The 22,181-nt window shown below is 60.2% G+C and overlaps 1 protein-coding gene across 1 annotated transcript in view; it reads right to left on the minus strand.

Annotated features, from left to right (window-relative positions):
* Positions 1 to 20,536, minus strand: part of zfp91 (ZFP91 zinc finger protein, atypical E3 ubiquitin ligase) — a 101,752-nt gene extending 81,216 nt beyond the window's left edge. The window contains exons 1-5 of the mRNA XM_059961288.1: positions 20,446 to 20,536; positions 18,771 to 18,905; positions 15,638 to 16,124; positions 13,692 to 13,723; positions 2,770 to 3,105 (exon numbers count right to left, since the gene is read on the minus strand). Of these exons, the coding sequence (XP_059817271.1) occupies positions 2,770 to 3,105; positions 13,692 to 13,723; positions 15,638 to 16,124; positions 18,771 to 18,905; positions 20,446 to 20,536 (1,081 nt within the window). The remainder of the gene's footprint in view (positions 1 to 2,769; positions 3,106 to 13,691; positions 13,724 to 15,637; positions 16,125 to 18,770; positions 18,906 to 20,445) is intronic.
* Between the last annotated feature and the right edge of the window lie 1,645 nt (positions 20,537 to 22,181).

The following is a 22,181-nucleotide window of genomic DNA, read 5'->3' on the forward strand; positions in this document are numbered from 1 at the left end:
ATGGCCAGGAGCTCAGTAGGACGGTGGCTCCTGTCGGCGAATCCCTCGCTCGCAAATTCAGGAACAGCTCTCTTTCCATCCTCACTATCTCTTCTTCCACTTTCCAGGGTTCCTTTGAGGACCCTGCCCCGGAGCTGCAGGCTGACTTCGGCTCTTGGCGGGAAATGGGAGCCACTCTCGGGGCCCTGCCGCCGGCCGCTCTTCGACACGCCGAGGACGTGCACTGGGAGACCAGGGCGCCTCTTCCGGCGCCGGATTCTCAGGGCTCCGGAACTGTGGTCGGCGCCGCCGCCCGCGTCTGTCACGGGACGACACGGAAGATCGGAAGCAGCGAGCTGGCTGCCCGGAGAGCCGAGTCCTACGGGCGCCGAGCCTGGGAAATGGCGATGCAACATACACTTAACACCATGAATCAGTGAGCTGGCTGCCCGGAGAGCCGAGTCCTACGGGCGCAGAGCCCGGGAAATGGCGACGCAACAGACGCTTAACACCGTGAATCAGCGAGCTGGCTGCCCGGAGAGCCGAGTCCTACGGGCGCAGAGCCCGGGAAATGGTGACACTACATACGCTTAACACCGTGAATCAGCGAGCTGGCTGCCCAGAGAGCCGAGTCCTACGGGCGCAGAGCCCGGGAAATGGCGACGCAACAGACGCTTAACACCGTGAATCAGCGAGCTGTTTTGTTAGGTCTCCCCTCTCGCTGTGAAACGGGGACAGCTCTTTTTCCCCTATCAGGGAGAGAGCCTGTGGGAGGCCTGTGCTGTACAAAGGCTGTGGTAAATCGAGTCAAGAAGAAAAGAAGAGCTTACTAAAAGTTCAGAGAGCTAGGTAACGTTAGACCTCTAGAAGATTACGAGGCTAACAGGAAGAAGCTTAAGAAGGAAATTAGGAGAGCCAGAAGGGGCCACGAGAAGGCCTTAGCCAGCAGGATTAAGGAAAACCCCGAGGCGTTCTGTTCTGGGACCCTTCGCGATTTTTATAAGTGACCTGGATGAGGAAGTGGAGGGACGGGTTAGTAAGTTTGCTGATGACACAAAGGGTGGAGGTTGTTGTGTATAGTGAGGAGGGCTGTCAGAGGTAACAGCGGGACATCGACAGGATGCAAAACTGGGCTGAGAAGTTGCAGATGGAGATCAACCCAGATGAGTGTGAGGTGGTTCATTTTGGTCGGTCAAATATTAGGGTAGGATATAGTATTAATGGGAAGACTCCGGGCAGTGTGGAGGATCAGAGGGATCTTGGGTTCCGAGTCCACAAGACACTTAAAGCAGCTGCGCAGGTTGACTGTATGGTTAAGAAGGCATACGGTGCATTGGCATTCATAATTGTGGGATTGAGTTTAGGAGCCGAGAGGTGATGTTGCAGCTATATGTTCTGCGATTCTGGTTCCTCCCCGTTTAAATTGCTGTTTCGTGTGGTTTTGACGGGGTGGACTGGATCTGTGTCCTGCAGTCAACGAACAGCAAGCGCTGAACTGAACTCTGCCGGACTCTTTCAAAGACTCCGCGGTTCGATGTTACCGCTATACGAGACCTCGGTCAGACCCCATGTGGAGCACTGTGCTCAGTTCTGAGCCCCTCACTACAGGAAGGATATGGAAGCCAGAGAAAAGGTGCAGAGGAGATTTACAAGATGTTGCCTGGATTGGGGAGCATGCCTTATGAGAATAGATTGAGTGAACTCGGCCTTTTCTCCTTGGAGCAACGGAGGATGAGAGGTGACCTGATAGAGGTGGATGAGATGATGAGGGGCATTGACCGTGTGGATAGTCAGGGACTTTTCCCCAGGGCTGGCATGGTCAACATGAGAGGCACAGGTTTAAGGTGCTGGGGAGTAGGTACAGAGGAGATGTCAGGGGTAAGTTTTTCACTCAGAGAGTGGTGAGTGCGTGGAATTGGCTGCCAGCGACGGTGGTGGAGGTGGATACGATGGGGTCTTTTAAGAGACTTTTGGATAGGGACACAGTAAAATAGAGGGCTCTGGGTAAACCTAGTAATTCCTCAGGCAGGGGCAAGTTCCACACAACTCTGTGGGCCCAAGGGCCTGTACCATGCTGCGGGTTTTCTATGAATTACCGGGTGAACGAGTAGTCTTTGGGGTACTGCAAGTCTGTGCCTTTACCGATGCTTTTGTTGCACGATCGAGTGCTCGGTGGAGGGCGCAGATGCTTTTCTGCTGGGCAGGGGTGGTGGGGGGGGTGGGGAGATCATTGATTTGCCGCAGCTCACGTGTGGGACGGGGGAGCTGGGACGCTCCTCTGCTCTCGTGAATGTTTGCGACGAAGCAGAATTTCAGGACGGATGTTGTCCGCATTTCTCCGTCGCTATGTGCACCCACTGAATGGAGATGCGAGCTCAGCGAGAGACTGCCGGTGCCAGACCGGGTGGACTGAGTACCTCAGTAAACTGCCGACCTGCCGGGATCTGCACGCACAACAGTTCCTGGAGAGAACAGAGAACGGTGCGGAAGGCGAAACGAAAACACGCCGGGTGAGCGAGGACGCCTTGCTGATGAGAGAGGTCGGGGGGGAGAACGGCCAGGATCGTTTCAGCAGACGGGAAGGTGACAGGAAGTCAAATAACTGCACGTTGCAGCAGTGGCGTGTCCGAACGCAAACGTTGAACTTTGCAAAGGATGGGATCGCATCGGATTCCTAATAAAGTCGCCTCGAGGGCACGTACTTGGTAGTAAATTTGAATTTTGACGCTGATTCTCTGCTTGCCGGGATGTCCCACTGAGGGACGTCCTCCCCTCCATCCCCTCACTCACCCTCCAGCGAGATGCCGCTGTCCTGCTGGGGCGCCTCGCAGATGGACTCGCAGATCAGCTGCATGCTCTCCGCCTCCGTCCCGCTGGCCGCGGCCGTCTCGGGGCACGGGGCCCGGGCGTCCGGGGCCCTCCCCTCGCCACCGGGGGGCGGGAAGGCCGAGGGCGAGGCCTTCTCCCAGTAGTGGGTCTCCCACCGGGTGACAGGCACCCCATCCGTCTCTGGGTCGGGGTCCGCTGGCTCGCTGCCGCCTTTCCCCCTCCAGCGGCTGCGGCCCGGTCTCGTCTTGATCAGCACGATGGGCGCCGGGTGCAACGTCGGCAGCTCTGGGAGGGGATCTGCAAGGGGACAGACGCACAGAGTGAGGGGGGGAGAGGTAGGGCATGGACGGGATCTGCAAGGGGACAGACGCACAGAGTGAGGGGGGGAGAGGGAGAGCAGGGACGGGATCTGCAAGGGGACAGACGCACAGAGTGAGGGGGGGAGAGGGAGCGCATGGACGGGATCTGCAAGGGGACAGACGCACAGAGTGAGGGGGGGAGAGGTAGGGCATGGACGGGATCTGCAAGGGGACAGACGCACAGAGTGAGGGGGGGAGAGGTAGGGCATGGACGGGATCTGCAAGGGGACAGACGCACAGAGTGAGGGGGGAGAGGGAGAGCAGGGACGGGATCTGCAAGGGGACAGACGCACAGAGTGAGGGGGGGAGAGGGAGCGCATGGACGGGATCTGCAAGGGGACAGACGCACAGAGTGAGGGGGGGAGAGGTAGCGCATGGACGGGATCTGCAAGGGGACAGACGCACAGAGTGAGGGGGGGAGAGGTAGGGCATGGACGGGATCTGCAAGGGGACAGACGCACAGAGTGAGGGGGGAGAGGGAGAGCAGGGACGGGATCTGCAAGGGGACAGACGCACAGAGTGAGGGGGGGAGAGGGAGCGCATGGACGGGATCTGCAAGGGGACAGACGCACAGAGTGAGGGGGGGAGAGGTAGCGCATGGACGGGATCTGCAAGGGGACAGACGCACAGAGTGAGGGGGTAGAGGGAGTGCAGGGACGGGATCTGCAAGGGGACAGACACACAGAGTGAGGGGGGGAGAGGTAGCGCATGGACGGGATCTGCAAGGGGACAGACGCACAGAGTGAGGGGGTAGAGGGAATGCAGGGAGGGGATCTGCAAGGGGACAGACACACAGAGTGAGGGGGGAGAGGGAGCGCAGGGACGGGATCTGCAAGGGGACAGACACACAGAGTGAGGGGGGTGAGGGAGCGCAGGGACGGGATCTGCAAGGGGACAGACACACAGAGTGAGGGTGGGAGAGGTAGCGCATGGACGGGATCTGCAAGGGGACAGACACACAGAGTGAGGGGGGGAGAGGGAGAGCAGGGACGGGATCTGCAAGGGGACAGACACACAGAGTGAGGGTGGGAGAGGTAGCGCATGGACGGGATCTGCAAGGGGACAGACACACAGAGTGAGGGGGGGAGAGGTAGCGCATGGACGGGATCTGCAAGGGGACAGACACACAGAGTGAGGGGGGGAGAGGTAGCGCATGGACGGGATCTGCAAGGGGACAGACACACAGAGTGAGGGGGGGAGAGGTAGCGCATGGACGGGATCTGCAAGGGGACAGACACACAGAGTGAGGGGGGGAGAGGTAGCGCATGGACGGGATCTGCAAGGGGACAGACGCACAGAGTGAGGGGGTAGAGGGAATGCAGGGAGGGGATCTGCAAGGGGACAGACACACAGAGTGAGGGGGGAGAGGGAGCGCAGGGACGGGATCTGCAAGGGGACAGACACACAGAGTGAGGGGGGTGAGGGAGCGCAGGGACGGGATCTGCAAGGGGACAGACGCACAGAGTGAGGGGGGGAGAGGGAACGCAGGGATGGGATCTGCAAGGGGACAGACACACAGAGTGAGGGGGGAGAGGGAGCGCAGGGACGGGATCTGCAAGGGGACAGACGCACAGAGTGAGGGGGGAGAGGGAGAGCAGGGACGGGATCTGCAAGGGGACAGACGCACAGAGTGAGGGGGGGAGAGGGAGCGCATGGACGGGATCTGCAAGGGGACAGACGCACAGAGTGAGGGGGGGAGAGGGAGCGCATGGACGGGATCTGCAAGGGGACAGACGCACAGAGTGAGGGGGTAGAGGGAGTGCAGGGACGGGATCTGCAAGGGGACAGACGCACAGAGTGAGGGGGGGAGAGGTAGCGCATGGACGGGATCTGCAAGGGGACAGACGCACAGAGTGAGGGGGTAGAGGGAATGCAGGGAGGGGATCTGCAAGGGGACAGACACACAGAGTGAGGGGGGAGAGGGAGCGCAGGGACGGGATCTGCAAGGGGACAGACGCACAGAGTGAGGGGGGGAGAGGTAGCGCATGGACGGGATCTGCAAGGGGACAGACGCACAGAGTGAGGGGGTAGAGGGAATGCAGGGAGGGGATCTGCAAGGGGACAGACACACAGAGTGAGGGGGGAGAGGGAGCGCAGGGACGGGATCTGCAAGGGGACAGACGCACAGAGTGAGGGGGGGAGAGGGAACGCAGGGATGGGATCTGCAAGGGGACAGACACACAGAGTGAGGGGGGTGAGGGAGCGCAGGGACGGGATCTGCAAGGGGACAGACACACAGAGTGAGGGTGGGAGAGGTAGCGCATGGACGGGATCTGCAAGGGGACAGACACACAGAGTGAGGGTGGGAGAGGTAGTGCAGGGACGGGATCTGCAAGGGGACAGACACACAGAGTGAGGGTGGGAGAGGTAGTGCATGGACGGGATCTGCAAGGGGACAGACACACAGAGTGAGGGTGGGAGAGGTAGTGCAGGGACGGGATCTGCAAGGGGACAGACACACAGAGTGAGGGTGGGAGAGGTAGTGCATGGACGGGATCTGCAAGGGGACAGACACACAGAGTGAGGGGGGAGAGGGAGCGCATGGACGGGATCTGCAAGGGGACAGACACACAGAGTGAGGGGGGAGAGGGAGCGCATGGACGGGATCTGCAAGGGGACAGACACACAGAGTGAGGGTGGGAGAGGGAGCGCATGGACGGGATCTGCAAGGGGACAGACACACAGAGTGAGGGGGGGAGAGGGAGAGCATGGACGGGATCTGCAAGGGGACAGACACACAGAGTGAGGGTGGGAGAGGTAGCGCATGGACGGGATCTGCAAGGGGACAGACACACAGAGTGAGGGGGGGAGAGGGAGAGCAGGGACGGGATCTGCAAGGGGACAGACACACAGAGTGAGGGGGGAGACGGAACGCAGGGAGGGGATCTGCAAGGGGACAGACACACAGAGTGAGGGGGGAGAGGTAGAGCTGAAAGGGGATCTGCAAGGGGACAGACACACAGAGTGAGGGGGGAGAGGGAGCGCAGGGACGGGATCTGCAAGGGGACAGACGCACAGAGTGAGGGGGGGAGAGAACGCAGGAACGGGATCTGCAAGGGGACAGACGCACAGAGTGAGGGGGGAGAGGGGGAGCAGGGAGGGGATCTGCAAGGGGACAGACACACAGAGTGAGGGGGGAGAGGGAGAGCCGGTCTCCGTGCGGAGGAAGGGAGGGACAGAGAGGCAGTGCGAGGGTGTGGAGCACGAAGCAGTGAGCAACTCTGCGAGTGACGGGCTCCGAGTGAGGAGATGTAGGGACGCAGCCGGATAGTGAGAGAGGTTATGGGTGGGGGGGTTGGCGGAGGAAGGGACTGAACGACCGAGTCAGAGTCTGTGCGGAGAGCGCGAGGGACAGAGACACAGTTGGGAAAGAATGACAGTGACGGGTTCTGGGCGGAGAGCGCGAGGGACAGAGACACAGTTGGGAAAGAATGACAGTGACGGGTTCTGGGCGGAGAGCGCGAGGGACAGAGACACAGTTGGGAAAGAATGACAGTGACGGGTTCTGGGCGGAGAGCGCGAGGGACAGAGACACAGTTGGGAAAGAATGACAGTGACGGGTTCTGGGCGGAGAGCGCGAGGGACAGAGACACAGTTGGGAAAGAATGACAGTGACGGGTTCTGGGCGGAGAGCGCGAGGGACAGAGACACAGTTGGGAAAGAATGACAGTGACGGGTTCTGGGCGGAGAGCGCGAGGGACAGAGACACAGTTGGGAAAGAATGACAGTGACGGGTTCTGGGCGGAGAGCGCGAGGGACAGAGACACAGTTGGGAAAGAATGACAGTGACGGGTTCTGGGCGGAGAGCGCGAGGGACAGAGACACAGTTGGGAAAGAATGACAGTGACGGGTTCTGGGCGGAGAGCGCGAGGGACAGAGACACAGTTGGGAAAGAATGACAGTGACGGGTTCTGGGCGGAGAGCGCGAGGGACGGAGACACAGTTGGGAAAGAATGACAGTGACGGGTTCTGGGCGGAGAGCGCGAGGGACAGAGACACAGTTGGGAAAGAATGACAGTGACGGGTTCTGTGCGGAGAGCGCGAGGGACAGAGACACAGTTGGGAAAGAATGACAGTGACGGGTTCTGTGCGGAGACTGAGGGATAGAGACAGGTAGACACTGTGAGGAGCGGTGGGGAAGAGAGGGAGGGAGTGATCAGGTCAGAGACCTACGGGTGAGGGGGGCACCGAGAGAGAGGGGGTCAGAGTGAGTTGGACTGCAAGAGGAGGAGCTGTCGGGGAGAGGGAGGGAATCAGAGTGAGCGGACTCTGTACGGAGACAATGAGTGGAAGAATCTGTCGAGACAACAAGAGAAGGGTGGAGTGAATTCATTTATGAATGATGGGCTCTGTGGAGAGATGGGGAGGGAGAGAGAGGGGGGAGGGGGAGAGGGAGAGAGAGGGAGGGGCAGGCTGCGGGCAGAGAAAATGAAGGTACTCTGTGGGAGCGTCCTGCAGTAACGGGGGGCTCTGGAGAGGGAAGGCCAAGGTGAGAGAGCCCGTCAGGATGTGGGAGAGGCTGTGGGGAGGGTGCTTTGATGAGTGAGAGGGGCTCTGCGTGGAGGGAGGGTGCAAGCTCGTGGCGAGGCCTCCACGCAGAGGAGGGGAGAGTCGGCGAGTGAAGGCGGCTCTGTGCAGAGGTGGCGAGCTGGAGGCAGCGAGTGACGTCGGGACAGGGGCTGCTCTCCGGAAAAGGAGGGAGGCATCAAGGGGGATCTGTGGAGAGAGGGACGAAGGGCAGCGTAAGGGGCTCGGAGAAAACGGGGGAGAGTGTGATTTGGTGAGAGGGTCTCTTCTGAGAGTGGGGTGGTGGGCACCGGGAAAGTCTGGGGGTGAGAGCGAGTCAGGGTACGATGGGCTCAGTGGGAGGGAGGGAGGCAGTGAGAAGCCCTCCCTGCGGAGAGAGTGAGGGGCAGCGAGGAGCGCCAACAAGGAGAGTTTGTTGGGCTCCATGGAGAGGGGCAGTGAGGGGGAAGAGAGGGAGGCAGTAGGGGAGAGGGAGGGGACAGAGGAAGGGTCAGAGAATGAGAGAGGAGAGCGGGAGGGAGTAGGGGAGTGATAATGACAGGGTGAGGAAGGAGACGGAGGCAGTGACAAGGGGTCTGCGTGGAGAGAAGGTGGAGGAGTCAGAGTGTGAGAGGTAGAGGGTGTGAGTGGGGCTCGGTGGAGATAGAGTGTCTGGGAGCAAGAGGGGGTTTGTGTGGGAAGGGGGTCAGGGAGGGGGGGAGAGTGGGGGAAAGGGTTCATGTGGGAAGGGGTTCGGGGAGCGAGGGGGGAGTTTGTGGGGGAAAGGGTTCATGTGGGAAGGGGTTCGGGGAGCGAGGGGGGAGTTTGTGGGGGAAAGGGTTCATGTGGGAAGGGGGTCGGGGAGCGAGGGGGGAGTTGGTGGGGGAAAGGGTTCATGTGGGAAGGGGGTCGGGGAGCGAGGGGGGAGTTTGTGGGGGAAAGGGTTCATGTGGGAAGGGGGTCGGGGAGCGAGGGGGGTTCGTGGGGGAAGAGGGTTGGGGAAGAGGGTCAGGGAGCAAGGCGGTTCATGGGAGAACGGGGTCAGTAAGCGAGAGGGGAGTTCGCGGGGAAGGGGTCGGGTAGTGAGAGGGGTTTGTGGGGGAAGGGGTTTGGGGAACGAGTGGGGATTTCATGGGGGAAGGGGGTCGGGTAGCGAGGGGGGTTCATGGGGGAAATGGGGTCAGTGAGCGAGAGAGCAGTTCGCGGGTGAAGGGGTTCATGGGGCAGGGGGTTGGGGAGTGAGAGGGGTTTGTGGGGGAAGGGGTTTGGGGAACGAGCGGGGATTTCATGGGGGAAAGGGGTCGGGGAACGAGAGGGGAGTTCGTGGGGGAAGGGGTTCATGGGACAGTGGGTCGGGGAGTGAGGAGGGGGTCGTGGGGGAAGAGTGTCGGGGAGTGAGGGGTTCATGGGGCAAAGGGTCGGGGAACGAGAGGGCAGTTCGTGGGGGGGTTCATGGGGGAAGGGGGTCGGGGAACGAGAGGGCAGTTCGTGGGGGGGTTCATGGGGGAAGGGGGTCGGGGAACGAGAGGGCAGTTCGTGGGGGAAGGAGGTTGAGGAGTGGGGGGGTTCGTGGGGGTCGGGGAATGAGAGGGCAGTTTGTGGGGGAAGGAGGTCGAGGAGTGGGGGGTTCGTGGGGCAGGGGGTCGGGGAACGAGAGGGCAGTTCGTGGGGGAAGGAGGTCGAGGAGTGGGGGGGGTTCGTGGGGGTCGGGGAATGAGAGGGCAGTTTGTGGGGGAAGGAGGTCGAGGAGTGGGGGGTTCGTGGGGCAGGGGGTCGGGGAACGGGAGGGCAGTTCGTGGGGGAAGGGGGTCGGGGAACGAGGGATTCTTGGGGAAGGGGGAGCGAGACAGGTGTTCATGGGGGAAGGGGTTCGTTTGGGAAGGGGGTCGGGAAGGGGTTGGGGAGTGACGGGTTCATGGGGGAAGGGGGTCGGGGAACGGGGGAAGGGGGAGTGAGAGAGGTGTTCATGGGGGAAGGGGTTCGTTTGGGAAGGGGGTCGGGGAGTGGGGGGTTCGTGGGGCAGGGGGTCGGGGAACGAGAGGGCAGTTCGTGGGGGAAGGAGGTCGAGGAGTGGGGGGTTCGTGGGGAAGGGGTCGGGGAGTGACAGGGGTTCATGGGGGAAGGGGTTCGTTTGGGAAGGGGGTCGGGAAGGGGTTGGGGAGTGACGGGTTCATGGGGGAAGGGGGTCGGGGAACGGGAGGGCAGTTCGTGGGGGAAGGGGGAGCGAGAGAGGTGTTCATGGGGGAAGGGGTTCGTTTGGAAAGGGGGTCGGGGAGTGGGCGGGTTCATGGGGGAAGGGGGAAGGGGGTCGGGGAACGGGAGGGCAGTTCGTGGGGGAAGGAGGTCAAGGAGTGGGGGGGTTCGTGGGGGAAGGGGGTCGGGGAACGAGGGATTCTTGGGGAAGGGGGAGCGAGAGAGGTGTTCATGGGGGAAGGGGTTCGTTTGGGAAGGGGGTCGGGAAGGGGTTGGGGAGTGACGGGTTCATGGGGGAAGGGGGTCGGGGAACGGGAGGGCAGTTCGTGGGGGAAGGGGGTCGGGGAACGAGGGATTCTTGGGGGAAGGGGGAGTGAGAGAGGAGTTTGTGGGGGAAGGGGTTCGTTTGGGAAGGAGGTCGGGGAGTGGGTTGGTTCATGGGGAAGGGGTCGGGGAGTGACAGGGGTTCATGGGGAAGGGGGTCGGGGAATGGGAGGGCAGTTCGTGGGGGAAGGAGGTCGAGGAGCGAGGGGTTCTTGGGGAAGGGGGAGCGAGACAGGAGTTTGTGGGGGAAGGGGTCGGGAAGCAAGAGGGGGTTCGTGGCGGAAGGGGTTCATGGGGCAGTGGTTCGGGGAGTGAGGAGGGGGTTGTGGGGGAAGAGTGTCGGGGAGTGAGAGGGGTTCGTGGGGTGTGGCGGGGAGCGAGGCAGGGTTCGTGGGGAAGGGGATCGGATCGGGAAGCGAGAGGCAAGCGAATGTCAGTGGATCTGTGGCAAGGGGACGTGAGTGGTGAAGGGAGATGCACAGTGCAGAGAGGAGGAGGCAGTGAGCGAATTACTGACTGAGGCTTCACAGAGTGAGGGGGAGCCAGAGTGAGGGGTGGGGATGAAAGAGAGGGGCTTTTAGCAGAGAGAGAGTATGTTGTTGACAAGGGATGGCTGCAGAGAGAGTGGAAGGGAGGCAGTGAGAGGGGCTTTGTGGGGAGGGGTGCCTAACCGAAGGGAGAGGCGTTGAGAGTGGGGGAAAATGTCCTGGTGATGGGGTTGGTGGGGTTGGGGTAATGTCTGTAACAATAAATGGAGAATCTTTTTGTGCCTTCATTTCCCACGTCACCTGCAGAGGAGATGTCAGGGGTAAGTTTTTCACTCAGAGAGTGGTGAGTGCGTGGAATGGGCTGCCAGCGACGGTGGTGGGGGCGGATACGATGGGGTCTTTTCAGAGACTCCTGGACAGGTACATGGAGCTTAGAAAAGTAGAAGGCTATGGCTAAACCTAGTAACTTCTCAGGTAAGAACATGTTCGGCACAACTTTGTGGGCCAATATTATGCTGCAGGTTTGCTATGTTTAGCTGCTTCTGGCCCCGTTCAAAGCTCACTAGACCCGCACCCCAAGCCTCCTCAGAACTCCCCGGGACCCTGCCGTGCACGGTCTACGCCCCGTCCTCAATCACACCCCCAAGATACCGCGGCCTCGCCTCATCAGAGTTAAAGTCCGGGCGCCGCCCCTCGGCTCCGCTCCACCGGCGTGGGAGGAGGCCGGTCGGAGGGCAGGCGGGTTGACCGGACCAGCCGGTGGAGGCCGGCAGTATTTTAAAAGGCAAGGAATTCAGGACACGCTCTCTTCTTGGAGAAGGTACAGGAGCCTTGGGACTCTCGGCACCGGGTTCAGGGACAGTTATTACCCCTCGAACCAAAGGGGAGAACTTCTCTTGTCCCACCGTTGAGTTGTTCCCCTGACCTAGGGGCTCACTCTCAGGGACTCCTCATCTCATTCTCTGAATATTTGTTGCCTATTTATTTATTATTTTCATTTCTTTCTCTTTGGCTCTGCACTGCCCCTGGTCTCCTGCACGCCGCCTCACCGCCCAAGTCTTTCCTTGATCCCGCTACGGTTATTCGCCCACAGGCTCACTGGGAATGCCCACAAGAAAATGGATCTCGAGGACTGCATCGGGCGACATCCATGCACCTCGATAACTGGCTTTGAACTCCGAAGCTCTGCAGATGGTGGGACGCCAAAGCAACGGGCACAAAACGGGACCATTTATCAGGTTTAAAAAGGCACTTGGACAGGTACATAACGTTTAGAGTGGTGGAGGGGCAGGTCGTGCCGAGGAAACAGGTAGGATGCAGAAGGACTTAGATTAGGAGAGTGGGCAAGAAAGTGGCAAATGAAATACAATGTTGGAAAATGTACAGTCATGCGCTCTGGTGGTAGAAATAAACGTGCAGACTGTTTTCTGAACGGGGAGAAAATCCAGGAATCTGAGATGCAGAGGGTCTTGGGAGTCCTGGCGAGTAACACCCTGAAGGGTAACTTGCAGGTTGAGTCGGTGGTGAGGAAGGCAAATGTCATGTTAGCATTCATTTCAAGAGGTCTAGAATACAAGAGCAAGGATTTGTTGCTGAGGCTTTATAAGGCACTGGTGAGGCCTCGCCTTGAGTATTGCGAACAGTTTTGGGCCCCTCGTCTTCGAAGAGATGTGCTGGCATTGGAGAGGGTCCAGAGGAGGTCACAAGGATGATTCCAGGGATGAAAGGGTTATCATATGAGGGACGTTTGATGGCTCTGGGTCTGTATTAACTGGAACTCAGAAGGATGGTGGGTGGGTGGGTGGGGAGGGGGGTGGATTCTCACTGAACGCTTTCAAAAGTTGAAAGGCCTGGACAGAGTAGATGTGGAAAGGGTGTGTCCCATGGAGGGGAGTCCAGGACAAGAAGGCACAGCCTCTACAAGAAGCCCGACCACAGGTAGCACCAGCTCTCCCCAGCACTACGCACATCTATAAGGAGCCCGATCACAGGAAAGCGTCGTCCATCATCAGGGCCCCCACTATCAAGGCCACACTCTCTTCTCACTGCTGCCGCGGGAGGGAGGTACGGGAGACTCGGGTCCCACACCGCTAAGTCCGGGAACAGTTATTACCTTGAAAGACACTTCTTAAGATTACTTCTATAATTTTTTTTTAAATCGGCTCTTCCAGCCACTGAGCAATCCCCCGCGATTTAATCCTCGCCTAATCACGGGGGCAATTTACAACGACCAACTGACCTAGCGACCGGTACAATTTTCGGACTGTGTGGGAGGGAACAGGAGCTAACGGAGGAAAACACACGCGGGGGGAGGCACAAACTCCTTACAGAGCCGGAGGCGGGAGGTGAACCCATTCCGTCTGGAGGGCAAAGTGTTGCGCTGACCGCTGTGCTAAGCGCCCCTCCCTGAACGACTGAAGGTGCGTTTATTATCGAGGCACGCATGCCGTGTACAACCCCGGGATTTATCTCCCCTACAGGCACCCAGGCGACGAAGACGACCCTTCCGAGAGAAACATCAACCGCGGTCAGGAAAAAAAAACACAAATCACGCAAACTTCTCTTTTTTTAAACCAGCTCAATGTTACACGCGGAAAGACCGGTCTGGATGCGCGCGGTCGAAGGCTTTCCGCCCGGATCTCGGAACAACAGTCCAGTCAACAATCCCAAGGTAGAGACACTGGCTTTAAGAATGCGGCGACAGCATCGGGAAGGGGGTGTGAGAGGGGCAATTGGTTCAGGGCAGGGGCAAAGAGGGCTGATCTGGAGTCTACAATCGCAGGGGACGTCGAGCAGTGGGGCACAAGGCTGTGCTGAACTGAATCCCGGGGACGTGGAGGGGGTGTCGAGGGTCCTGTGGAGAGAGGGGAGGCAAGTCAGGGAGTGAGAGGGGCACTGCGGAGGGAGACGCCGGGGCCGGGAAAGGAGCAACAGACCCCGAGAGACAAGAAGGATCTAGGCCCTTCGGGCAGGAGCCACGGAGGGAAGGAAGGCATGCACGACGGGGACCTACCTCTGTGAGACGCACCAAGCCGCTTCAGGTCACTGCGGAGAGAAGGAGACAGGAGTGAGCGCAGCGGGAAGGGACGGAGCCGGCGCGGATGTCGGAACCTGCCCGAGCCCCAGGGCTGGATCGCGACGCTGTGCCCGGAGCTGAACCAGGGGCGCCGGAGTCAGGATCTCCGCCGGGCGCAAAAGCACGGGCCCCTTCGGCCCCGAGACCCCCGGCCCAGCTTCGCCCCGACTCCCCGAGGCTTGGCCCGCGTCCCTCTGAACTGAAACTCCCAAGATTTTATTCGCTGGCGGGGGCACGTCACATTGTACGGTGGTGGGAACCCACTTGAAACAACGCCTGTTGCTTTTTCTCCCCGTCATTGGGAAGACGCTACAAAAGCGGAAGGTACGCAGTCAGCGCCCACCGGGGCGTCGCCAGGGTCCAAGGCACTCAGTTATGAGATGGAGGGCTGGTCAGGCTTTACGAGGGGTTTACACCTTTGTGGCCTAAGGTGGAAGGAGTCAATTTTAGAAAACCGAGCAGATTTATTTTTCATCCTAGTCCCCTCCTACATTGACACACTTAGTCCAGCGGTCGTGGAGTGTACGGATCTTGGACCCCCAGAAAGTGTCCACAGCAGGGGTGATTGATAAGTTCGTGGCCTAGGGTAGAAGGAGATGAGTTATACAGCTCTCGTTATAGGCACGTGCGGTTCAACTCTTTGAGTGATTATGCAGAAAGTTTGAAGTTAATAACTCACCTCCTTCTACTTACGCCACGAGCTTATCAATCACCCCGATGAGTTTTTAACTTCAAACTTTCTGGGGGGGTAGGGAGGAGGGGTGGGCAGATACTCCGGTGCTTGAACATTCATTTGTGAAGTCCCACCCATATTGACCACGAGGCACAAGAGCAAAAGCAGGCCATTCAGCCCATCAAGCTATCTCCGCCATGGCTGAATTACTATCCCTCTCGGATGGCGATGAAGAGGAGCTGCTTTTGCCAGAGGGTGGTGGATCTGTGGAATTCTCTGCCCGATGGCTGCTTCAGTAAATACATTTGAGACCAGGTTGGATATGGTTTTGCACAGTCGGGGAATTGACGATTACGGGGAAAAGGCAGGGAGGTGGAGATGGGTCCAATAAGATGATGGATGGCGGAGCAGGATCAATGGGATGGCCGACTCCCGCTCCTATCTCTTATCCTCTCTCACCTACATCTTCCCGTCACCTTCAACACCCTGACTGATCAAGGATCTGTCCAACCTGCGCTTCAGCCGCGCCCACAGGCCTGGTCTCCACAGCCGGCTCTGGCAATGAATTCCGCAGACTCACCCCACCCTCCAGCTGAGGAAATTCCTCCTCCTGCCCCCCCGGTCAGGGGCTGCCCACCCACTCCGCTCCCCTGGCCCGGAGGTCCATCCGGCCCCCGCTGGAGGAAGCATCCCCTGCCCCCGGCACATCCACTCCATCTCGGCCTCTCAACGCCTGGCGGGTTTCGGCCAGATCCAGAGAAGCGGATCGGCCCTCCCTCGCGAGGGCAGCGATGACTTTGGCCCTGGCTGACAGCGCAGCCCTCCCCTCCCCCCCGCCCCTTTCTGCCCCCTCCCTCCCCCTTCCCGTGGGGCGAAAGCCCTGGCGCACTGAGCCCCCGGTGCTGCCGTTCGCTCAGCAAGGCCGGCGACGGGCGGAACGGCCGCTGCACCCCCAGCGGCCAAACATTTTAAATCCCAATTCCCGTTCCCACGTGGCGGTCCGCGGCCTCGTCCCGTGCCGCGACGAGGGCACCCTCAGGGCCGGGGGGGGGGGGGGGGGGTGGGGGGGTGGGAGCAACACCTTATATTCCCACTGGGCAGGCTGCTGTCCTGAATATGGATTTCTCCTTATATGTATTAAAAAAAGAGAATCCCTCCCTCTCCACTCTTCTTCTATTCCCCGCTCTGCCCTCTTAAATTGCCTCCTCACCTCCCCGTGGGTCTTGTCCTCTCCACCGATCCTCCGCCCGCCAGCCTTACTCCCAACACCGCTGAAAGTAACGCGCCTCGATCCGCGGAGGCTGGAAATCCAGAGCACAAAGCACCGGAGGAGCACAGCAGGCCGGTCAGCATCCGCGGTGAAGAGCCAACGGCCGACGTTCCGGGCTGAGAGCCTTCGGCGGGGTAGGATTGGAGGCTCTCGGCCCCCAGCGGCCGACCGTCCGCGCTCCCTCCAGCGTTCTGCGGGCTCCGCTTCGACCCACCCCTCCTCGCTGCTCCTCGGCAGCTCGCCTGCTCGCCCTTGCAGAACCGATAATCGTCAACATCCGCCTTCTCCCCGGCTCCCTCGCCGTCCGAACCCTCCTCCCAACGGCACCGGCCAGGGTAATAGTTCCCCTTCAGGTAAGATGCCACCTGCCCCTCTTGTACTAACGGCCTGAATGCGCCGTGTCCCGACACGCCTGCGGTCAGCCGAGCTTTTCACCGTGCCGCGACACGCAGTGTAATGAACCGACCGCCTGGGTCGCGCCGGAAGAGATCCTGACGACCCCAGGCCTGGAGTCCTGTGACACGCGGCTGCTCCCCAGACGCACACGATGCTCCCGTTCCCGCCCGGACCAGCGTGCCTTGCTCCCAGCGCGTGAATCAAGTGGATTCACTCCAGCTGATGTCCTCCTGCTCTCTTCCTGACCGGACTCGCGGCCCCCTCGTCGACCTGGCCCCCCCCCCCCCCGATCGTGCCAACCTTCCCGCTCACGCGTCCTCCCCCCTTTCCTGCTCACAACTCCCTCTCCCCCCTTCCCTTCTTTCAGATACCTTCCCTAGCACCCCCCCGGGTCTTTCTGCTGACACCCCTGCTCCTCTTCCCCCCTCCCTCCCAGGCGATCACCTCTCCTGAGACAGTATTGTGTGCAGTTTTGGTCTCCAAATCTGAGGAAGGACATTCTTGCTATTGAGGGAGTGCAGTGTAGGTTCACGAGGTTAATTCCCGGGATGGCGGGACTGTCATATGTTGAAAGATTGGAGCGACTGGGCTCATATACACTGGAATTTAGAAGGATGAGAGGGGATCTGATTGAGACATATAAGATTATTAAGGGATTGGACACGCTGGAGGCAGGAAGCATGTTCCGGCTGATGGGTGAGTCCAGAACCAGAGGCCACAGTTTAAGAATAAGGGGTCGGCCATTTAGAACAGAGATGCGGAAAAACTTTTTCACCCAGAGAGTGGTGGATCTGTGGAATGCTCTGCCCCAGAAGGCAGTGGAGGCCAAGTCTCTGGATGCATTCAAGAGAGAGTTAGATAGAACTCTTATAGATAGCGGGGTGACGGGATATGGGGAGAGGGCAGGAACGGGGTACTGATTGTGGATGATCAGCCATGATCGCAGTGAATGGCGGTGCTGTCTAGAAGGGCCGAATAGACCATTCCTGCTCCTATTGTCCACCCTCCCTCGGCTACCCTTTTTCTCACTCCCCCTCCTCTCCAGCTGGCGGCGACAGTGCTGGACTTCGGAGCGAAGGCTCCCTCGCGCGCTCTCCATCCGTGCTGGGTCGAGCAACTCGGCCTCATAAAAACAAGAAAGCCCGCTAAAAGAAGACACTCCGCCATGATGGCGTCCCGGTGGCTCCACTTGGAGTTAAGGGCTTTCTCCTCCTCCCCCAACACCTCTCGCTCCCTTTCCTACTGCCGCCCCTCTTCCTCCTCTCTCGTTGACACCTCGCTCTCTGTCACCCCTCATCCCCTCCACTTCCACCTGTCCGACACCCTCTCTCCTGCCTCCCGATGCAAGCCCTCCTCCGTCTCTCAAGCTCTCCCTCTCTCTCACCTTTCTCTCTCTCTCCCTCCCTCTCCCCCTCTCTCTCCCTGTCTACCCCTATTCCCGGATTACAGTGACACACTGTCCTTGCCCTGCCCTACCAAACAGGAGACCCTCATCCCTTTCACTCCCTCAATCCCCGATGCTCTCTCTCTCCCCCTCCCCACCCCTATTCCCGGATTACAGTGACACACTGTCCTTGCCCTGCCCTACCAAACAGGAGACCCTCATCCCTTTCACTCCCTCAATCCCCAATGCTCTCTCTCTCTCCCCCTCCCCACCCCTATTCCCAGATTACAGTGACACACTGTCCTGCCCTGCAAAACAAGGATCCCTTGTCCTCTCTCTCTCTCTCTCACACTGAATCCCTGACGCCCTCTCTCGGCCTCCTCCTGGAGCTCAGGGACTGGCTGGCCTACCAAGCAGCAGTCCTGCCTCCAGCTCCCTGACATGCCCCCCTCTGCCCCCGCTCGACGTGCGCCCCCTGCACCCCTCGCTGCCCCATACACCCCCTCTGCCCCTGCTATCCGATGCGCCCCCTCTCCCTCCTTGTTCTTTGACATCCTTCTCTCACTCTCTCCCTCCTGCACTGCACTTCATGCCCCCCTCCCTTCTCTCTCCCCCCGACATCCTCGTGCTCCCTCTCCCCTCCTGGAATTTGGTGACGCACCGATCAGTTGTACAAATCAAGGGTATCTTCTCCTCTCTCTCAACCCCTCTCCCGCTCGCTCTCCCCCCCCCCCCCCTCGTCCTGGAATTCAGTGACGCCCAGATCAGTTGTACAAAACAAGGGTATCTCCTCTTCTCTGTCTGTCTGACTCTCTCTCTCTTGTCCTGGAATTCGGTGACGTACCGACCAGTTGTACAGAACAAAGGTATCTTTTCTTTCTCTCTCTCTCTCTCTCTCTTCCACCCACCCCACCTCTCTGATGCCCTCTCCTGCTCTCCCCTCTCACTCTCTGCCTGCTCATCCCAATTTGGCGCCTGCCCTTCGGACGGGCACCTCTCGTTACTCCCCCTCGGCCTCCCTCCCTCCCCCCCTCTGCGCCTCCCAGTTCACGCCACGGCAGGACCTCCTGCGCGCCCCTCCCCGCACGTGGGATGCCCTCTCCCTCCCCTCGGATTTCGCCCGATCTCGGCGACGCCGGAGTTCTGCCCCGAGCAGACAAGGACGCTTTGTCCCGCTCCGCCCCCGAGGCTGTGCATTGCACGGGCTGCCCTGTGCTCCTGGCAGGGACCGGGTCATTGTCCCTTAAAGGGACAGGCCCTCCCTTCCTCCCCTCTCGCCGCCCGGCGGTGAACCTGCCCCCAAGCGAGGACGGACGGCCGGGGCCCACCGCCGGCGACACTCCCCTGCCGACTCTGGGCCCCCGGGGCGCAGCCTGGGTCGAGACACCGAGGCCCTGTTCCCCGAGGCGGAGGAGGCAACACGGGGGTCTGATGGGCAGGGGAAAGTGGGAAGGGCGGACTGCAAGATAACGTCCCTCCTCCCAAAGCCCCAGGTAAAACCAGAGGACATAGGTTCGGTGCAGACGGAATGGACGAGGAAGGTGAAGCTAAGACACTAAAAATTGGTGTACCGACTGGAAAGGTCGAGGGGGACGGTGGTAGGGACGGGAAAGGTCGATGGGGACGGGGATAGGGACGGGAAAGGTCGAGGGGGACGGGGATAGGGACGGGAAAGGTCGAGGGGGACGGGGGTAGGGACGGGAAAGGTCGAGGGGGACGGGGGTAGGGACGGGAAAGGTCGAGTGGGACGGGGGTAGGGACGGGAAAGGTCGAGGGGGACGGGGGTAGGGACGGGAAAGGTCGAGGGGGACGGGGGTAGGGACGGGAAAGGTCGAGGGGAACGGGGATAGGGACGGGAAAGGTCGAGGGGGACGGGAAAGGTCGAGGGGGACGGGGGTAGGGACGGGAAAGGTCGAGGGGGACGGGGGTAGGGACGGGAAAGGTCGAGGGGGACGGGGGTAGGGACGGGAAAGGTCGAGGGGGACGGGGGTAGGGACGGGAAAGGTCGAGGGGGACGGGGGTAGGGACGGGAAAGGTCGAGGGGGACGGGGGTAGGGACGGGAAAGGTCGAGGGGGACGGGGGTAGGGACGGGAAAGGTCGAGGGGGACGGGGGTAGGGACGGGAAAGGTCGAGGGGGACGGGGGTAGGGACGGGAAAGGTCGAGGGGGACGGGGGTAGGGACGGGAAAGGTCGAGGGGGACGGGGGTAGGGACGGGAAAGGTCGAGGGGGACGGGGGTAGGGACGGGAAAGGTCGAGGGGGACGGGGGTAGGGACGGGAAAGGTCGAGGGGGACGGGGGTAGGGACGGGAAAGGTCGAGGGGGACGGGGGTAGGGACGGGAAAGGTCGAGGGGGACGGGGTAGGGACGGGAAAGGTCGAGGGGGACGGGGGTAGGGACGGGAAAGGTCGAGGGGGACGGGGTAGGGACGGGAAAGGTCGAGGGGGACGGTGGTAGGGACGGGAAAGGTCGAGGGGGACGGGGGTAGGGACGGGAAAGGTCGAGGGGGACGGGGGTAGGGACGGGAAAGGTCGAGGGGGACGGGGGTAGGGACGGGAAAGGTCGAGGGGGACGGGGGTAGGGACGGGAAAGGTCGAGGGGGACGGGGGTAGGGACGGGAAAGGTCGAGGGGGACGGGGGTAGGGACGGGAAAGGTCGAGGGGGACGGTGGTAGGGACAGGAAAGGTCGAGGGGGACGGTGGTAGGGACGGGAAAGGTCGAGGGGGACGGGGGTAGGGACGGGAAAGGTCGAGGGGGACGGGGGTAGGGACAGGAAAGGTCGAGGGGGACGGGGGTAGGGACGGGAAAGGTCGAGGGGGACGGGGGTAGGGACAGGAAAGGTCGAGGGGGACGGGGGTAGGGACAGGAAAGGTCGAGGGGGACGGGGGTAGGGACGGGAAAGGTCGAGGGGGACGGGGGTAGGGACAGGAAAGGTCGAGGGGGACGGGGAAGATCCCATGTGACCACACCATCTGGACCATCATAAGCGTGCCAGGCCTTTTCAGAACTCTTCCTGAGGTCCGTGTAGACAACGTCCACCGTCCAACTCTCGTTCGTCATGAGAACGTGAGAGACAGGAGCGGGAGTCGGCCATCTGGCCTGCCCCGCCATTCAATAAGATCGAGGCTGATCTGGCCATGGACTCATCTCCACCTACTTGGCTTTTCCCCATAAACCTTGATTCCCTGACGATGCAAAAATCTGTCCAACCTTGTCTCAAATATATTTACTGAGGCAGCCTCCGCTGCTTCATCGGGCAGAGAATTCCACAGATTCACTACTCTCTGGGAAAAGCAGTTCCTCCTCATCTCCGTCCGTAAAATACTCCCCCGATTCTTGAGGCAATGCCCCCTCAAGTCTCATCTCTCAGTGGAAACAACTTTCTTGCCTCTACCTTACCTATCCCTTTCATAATTTTAAATGTTCCTAGATCTCCTCTCATTCTTCTGAATTCCAGAGAGTACAGTCCCAGGCAATCTCTCCTCACAGTCTAACCCCTTCATCTCTGGAAACAACCTGGTGAGCCTCCAAAGCCAGTCTATCCTTCCTCAAGTACAGAAACCAAAACTGCACGCGGTACTCCGGGTGCGGCCTCGCCGGTACTCATGAGGGCTGCATGACCAGTAGCAGCATGACCTCCCTGCTGTTAAATTCAACCCTTCCAGCGGTGAAGGACAACGTCCCGTTTGCCTTCTCGACAGCCTGCTGCTCCTGCAAACAGACCTTCTGTGCTTCTCGCAGGAGCACTCCCCGGCCCCTCTGCGCGGCAGCACGCTGCAATCCTTTACCCATTAATTATTAAGCTGCTCTTCCGTCCCTCCTTCCAAAGTGGATCAACTTGCATTGTACTCCAAGCGCCAGGCCCTCACCCGCTCGCTTAACCCACCCATCTCTCTCTGCAGACCCTCCGTATCCTCTGCGCGATTCGCTTTTCCGCTCAATTTAGTTTCATCAGCGGTCTGAGATACACTACGGTCCGACCCCGCTTCCGGATCGTCCATGTACGTATCGTGAACAGTTGCGGGCCCAGCACTGACCCCTGTGGTATACCGCTCACCGCTGCCAACCAGTGTAACACCCATGTATCCCATCTCTCTGCTTTCTATCGGTTAACCAATACCCTGTCCGTGCTCCCGCTCAGCCCCCAACTCTCTGCTTTCTATCGGTTAACCAATACCCTGTCCGTTTTCTATCGGTTAACCAATACCCTGTCCGTGCCCACGCTCAGCCCCCAACTCTCTGCTTTCTATCGGTTAACCAATACCCTGTCCGTGCTCCCGCTCAGCCCCCAACTCTCTGCTTTCTATCGGTTAACCAATACCCTGTCCGTGCCCACGCTCAGCCCCCAACTCTCTGCTTTCTATCGGTTAACCAATACCCTGTCCGTGCTCCCGCTCAGCCCCCAACTCTCTGCTTTCTATCAGTTAACCAATACCCTGTCCGTGCCCACGCTCAGCCCCCAACTCTCTGCTTTCTATCAGTTAACCAATACCCTGTCCGTGCCCACGCTCAGCCCCCAACTCTCTGCTTTCTATCGGTTAACCAATACCCTGTCCGTGCTCCCGCTCAGCCCCCAACTCTCTGCTTTCTATCGGTTAACCAATACCCTGTCCGTGCTCACGCTCAGCCCCCAACTCTCTGCTTTCTATCGGTTAACCAATACCCTGTCCGTGCTCCCGCTCAGCCCCCAACTCTCTGCTTTCTA

The sequence above is a fragment of the Hypanus sabinus genome, unplaced genomic scaffold (genome assembly GCF_030144855.1).
Source record: "Hypanus sabinus isolate sHypSab1 unplaced genomic scaffold, sHypSab1.hap1 scaffold_43, whole genome shotgun sequence".
Lineage (NCBI taxonomy): Eukaryota > Metazoa > Chordata > Chondrichthyes > Myliobatiformes > Dasyatidae > Hypanus > Hypanus sabinus.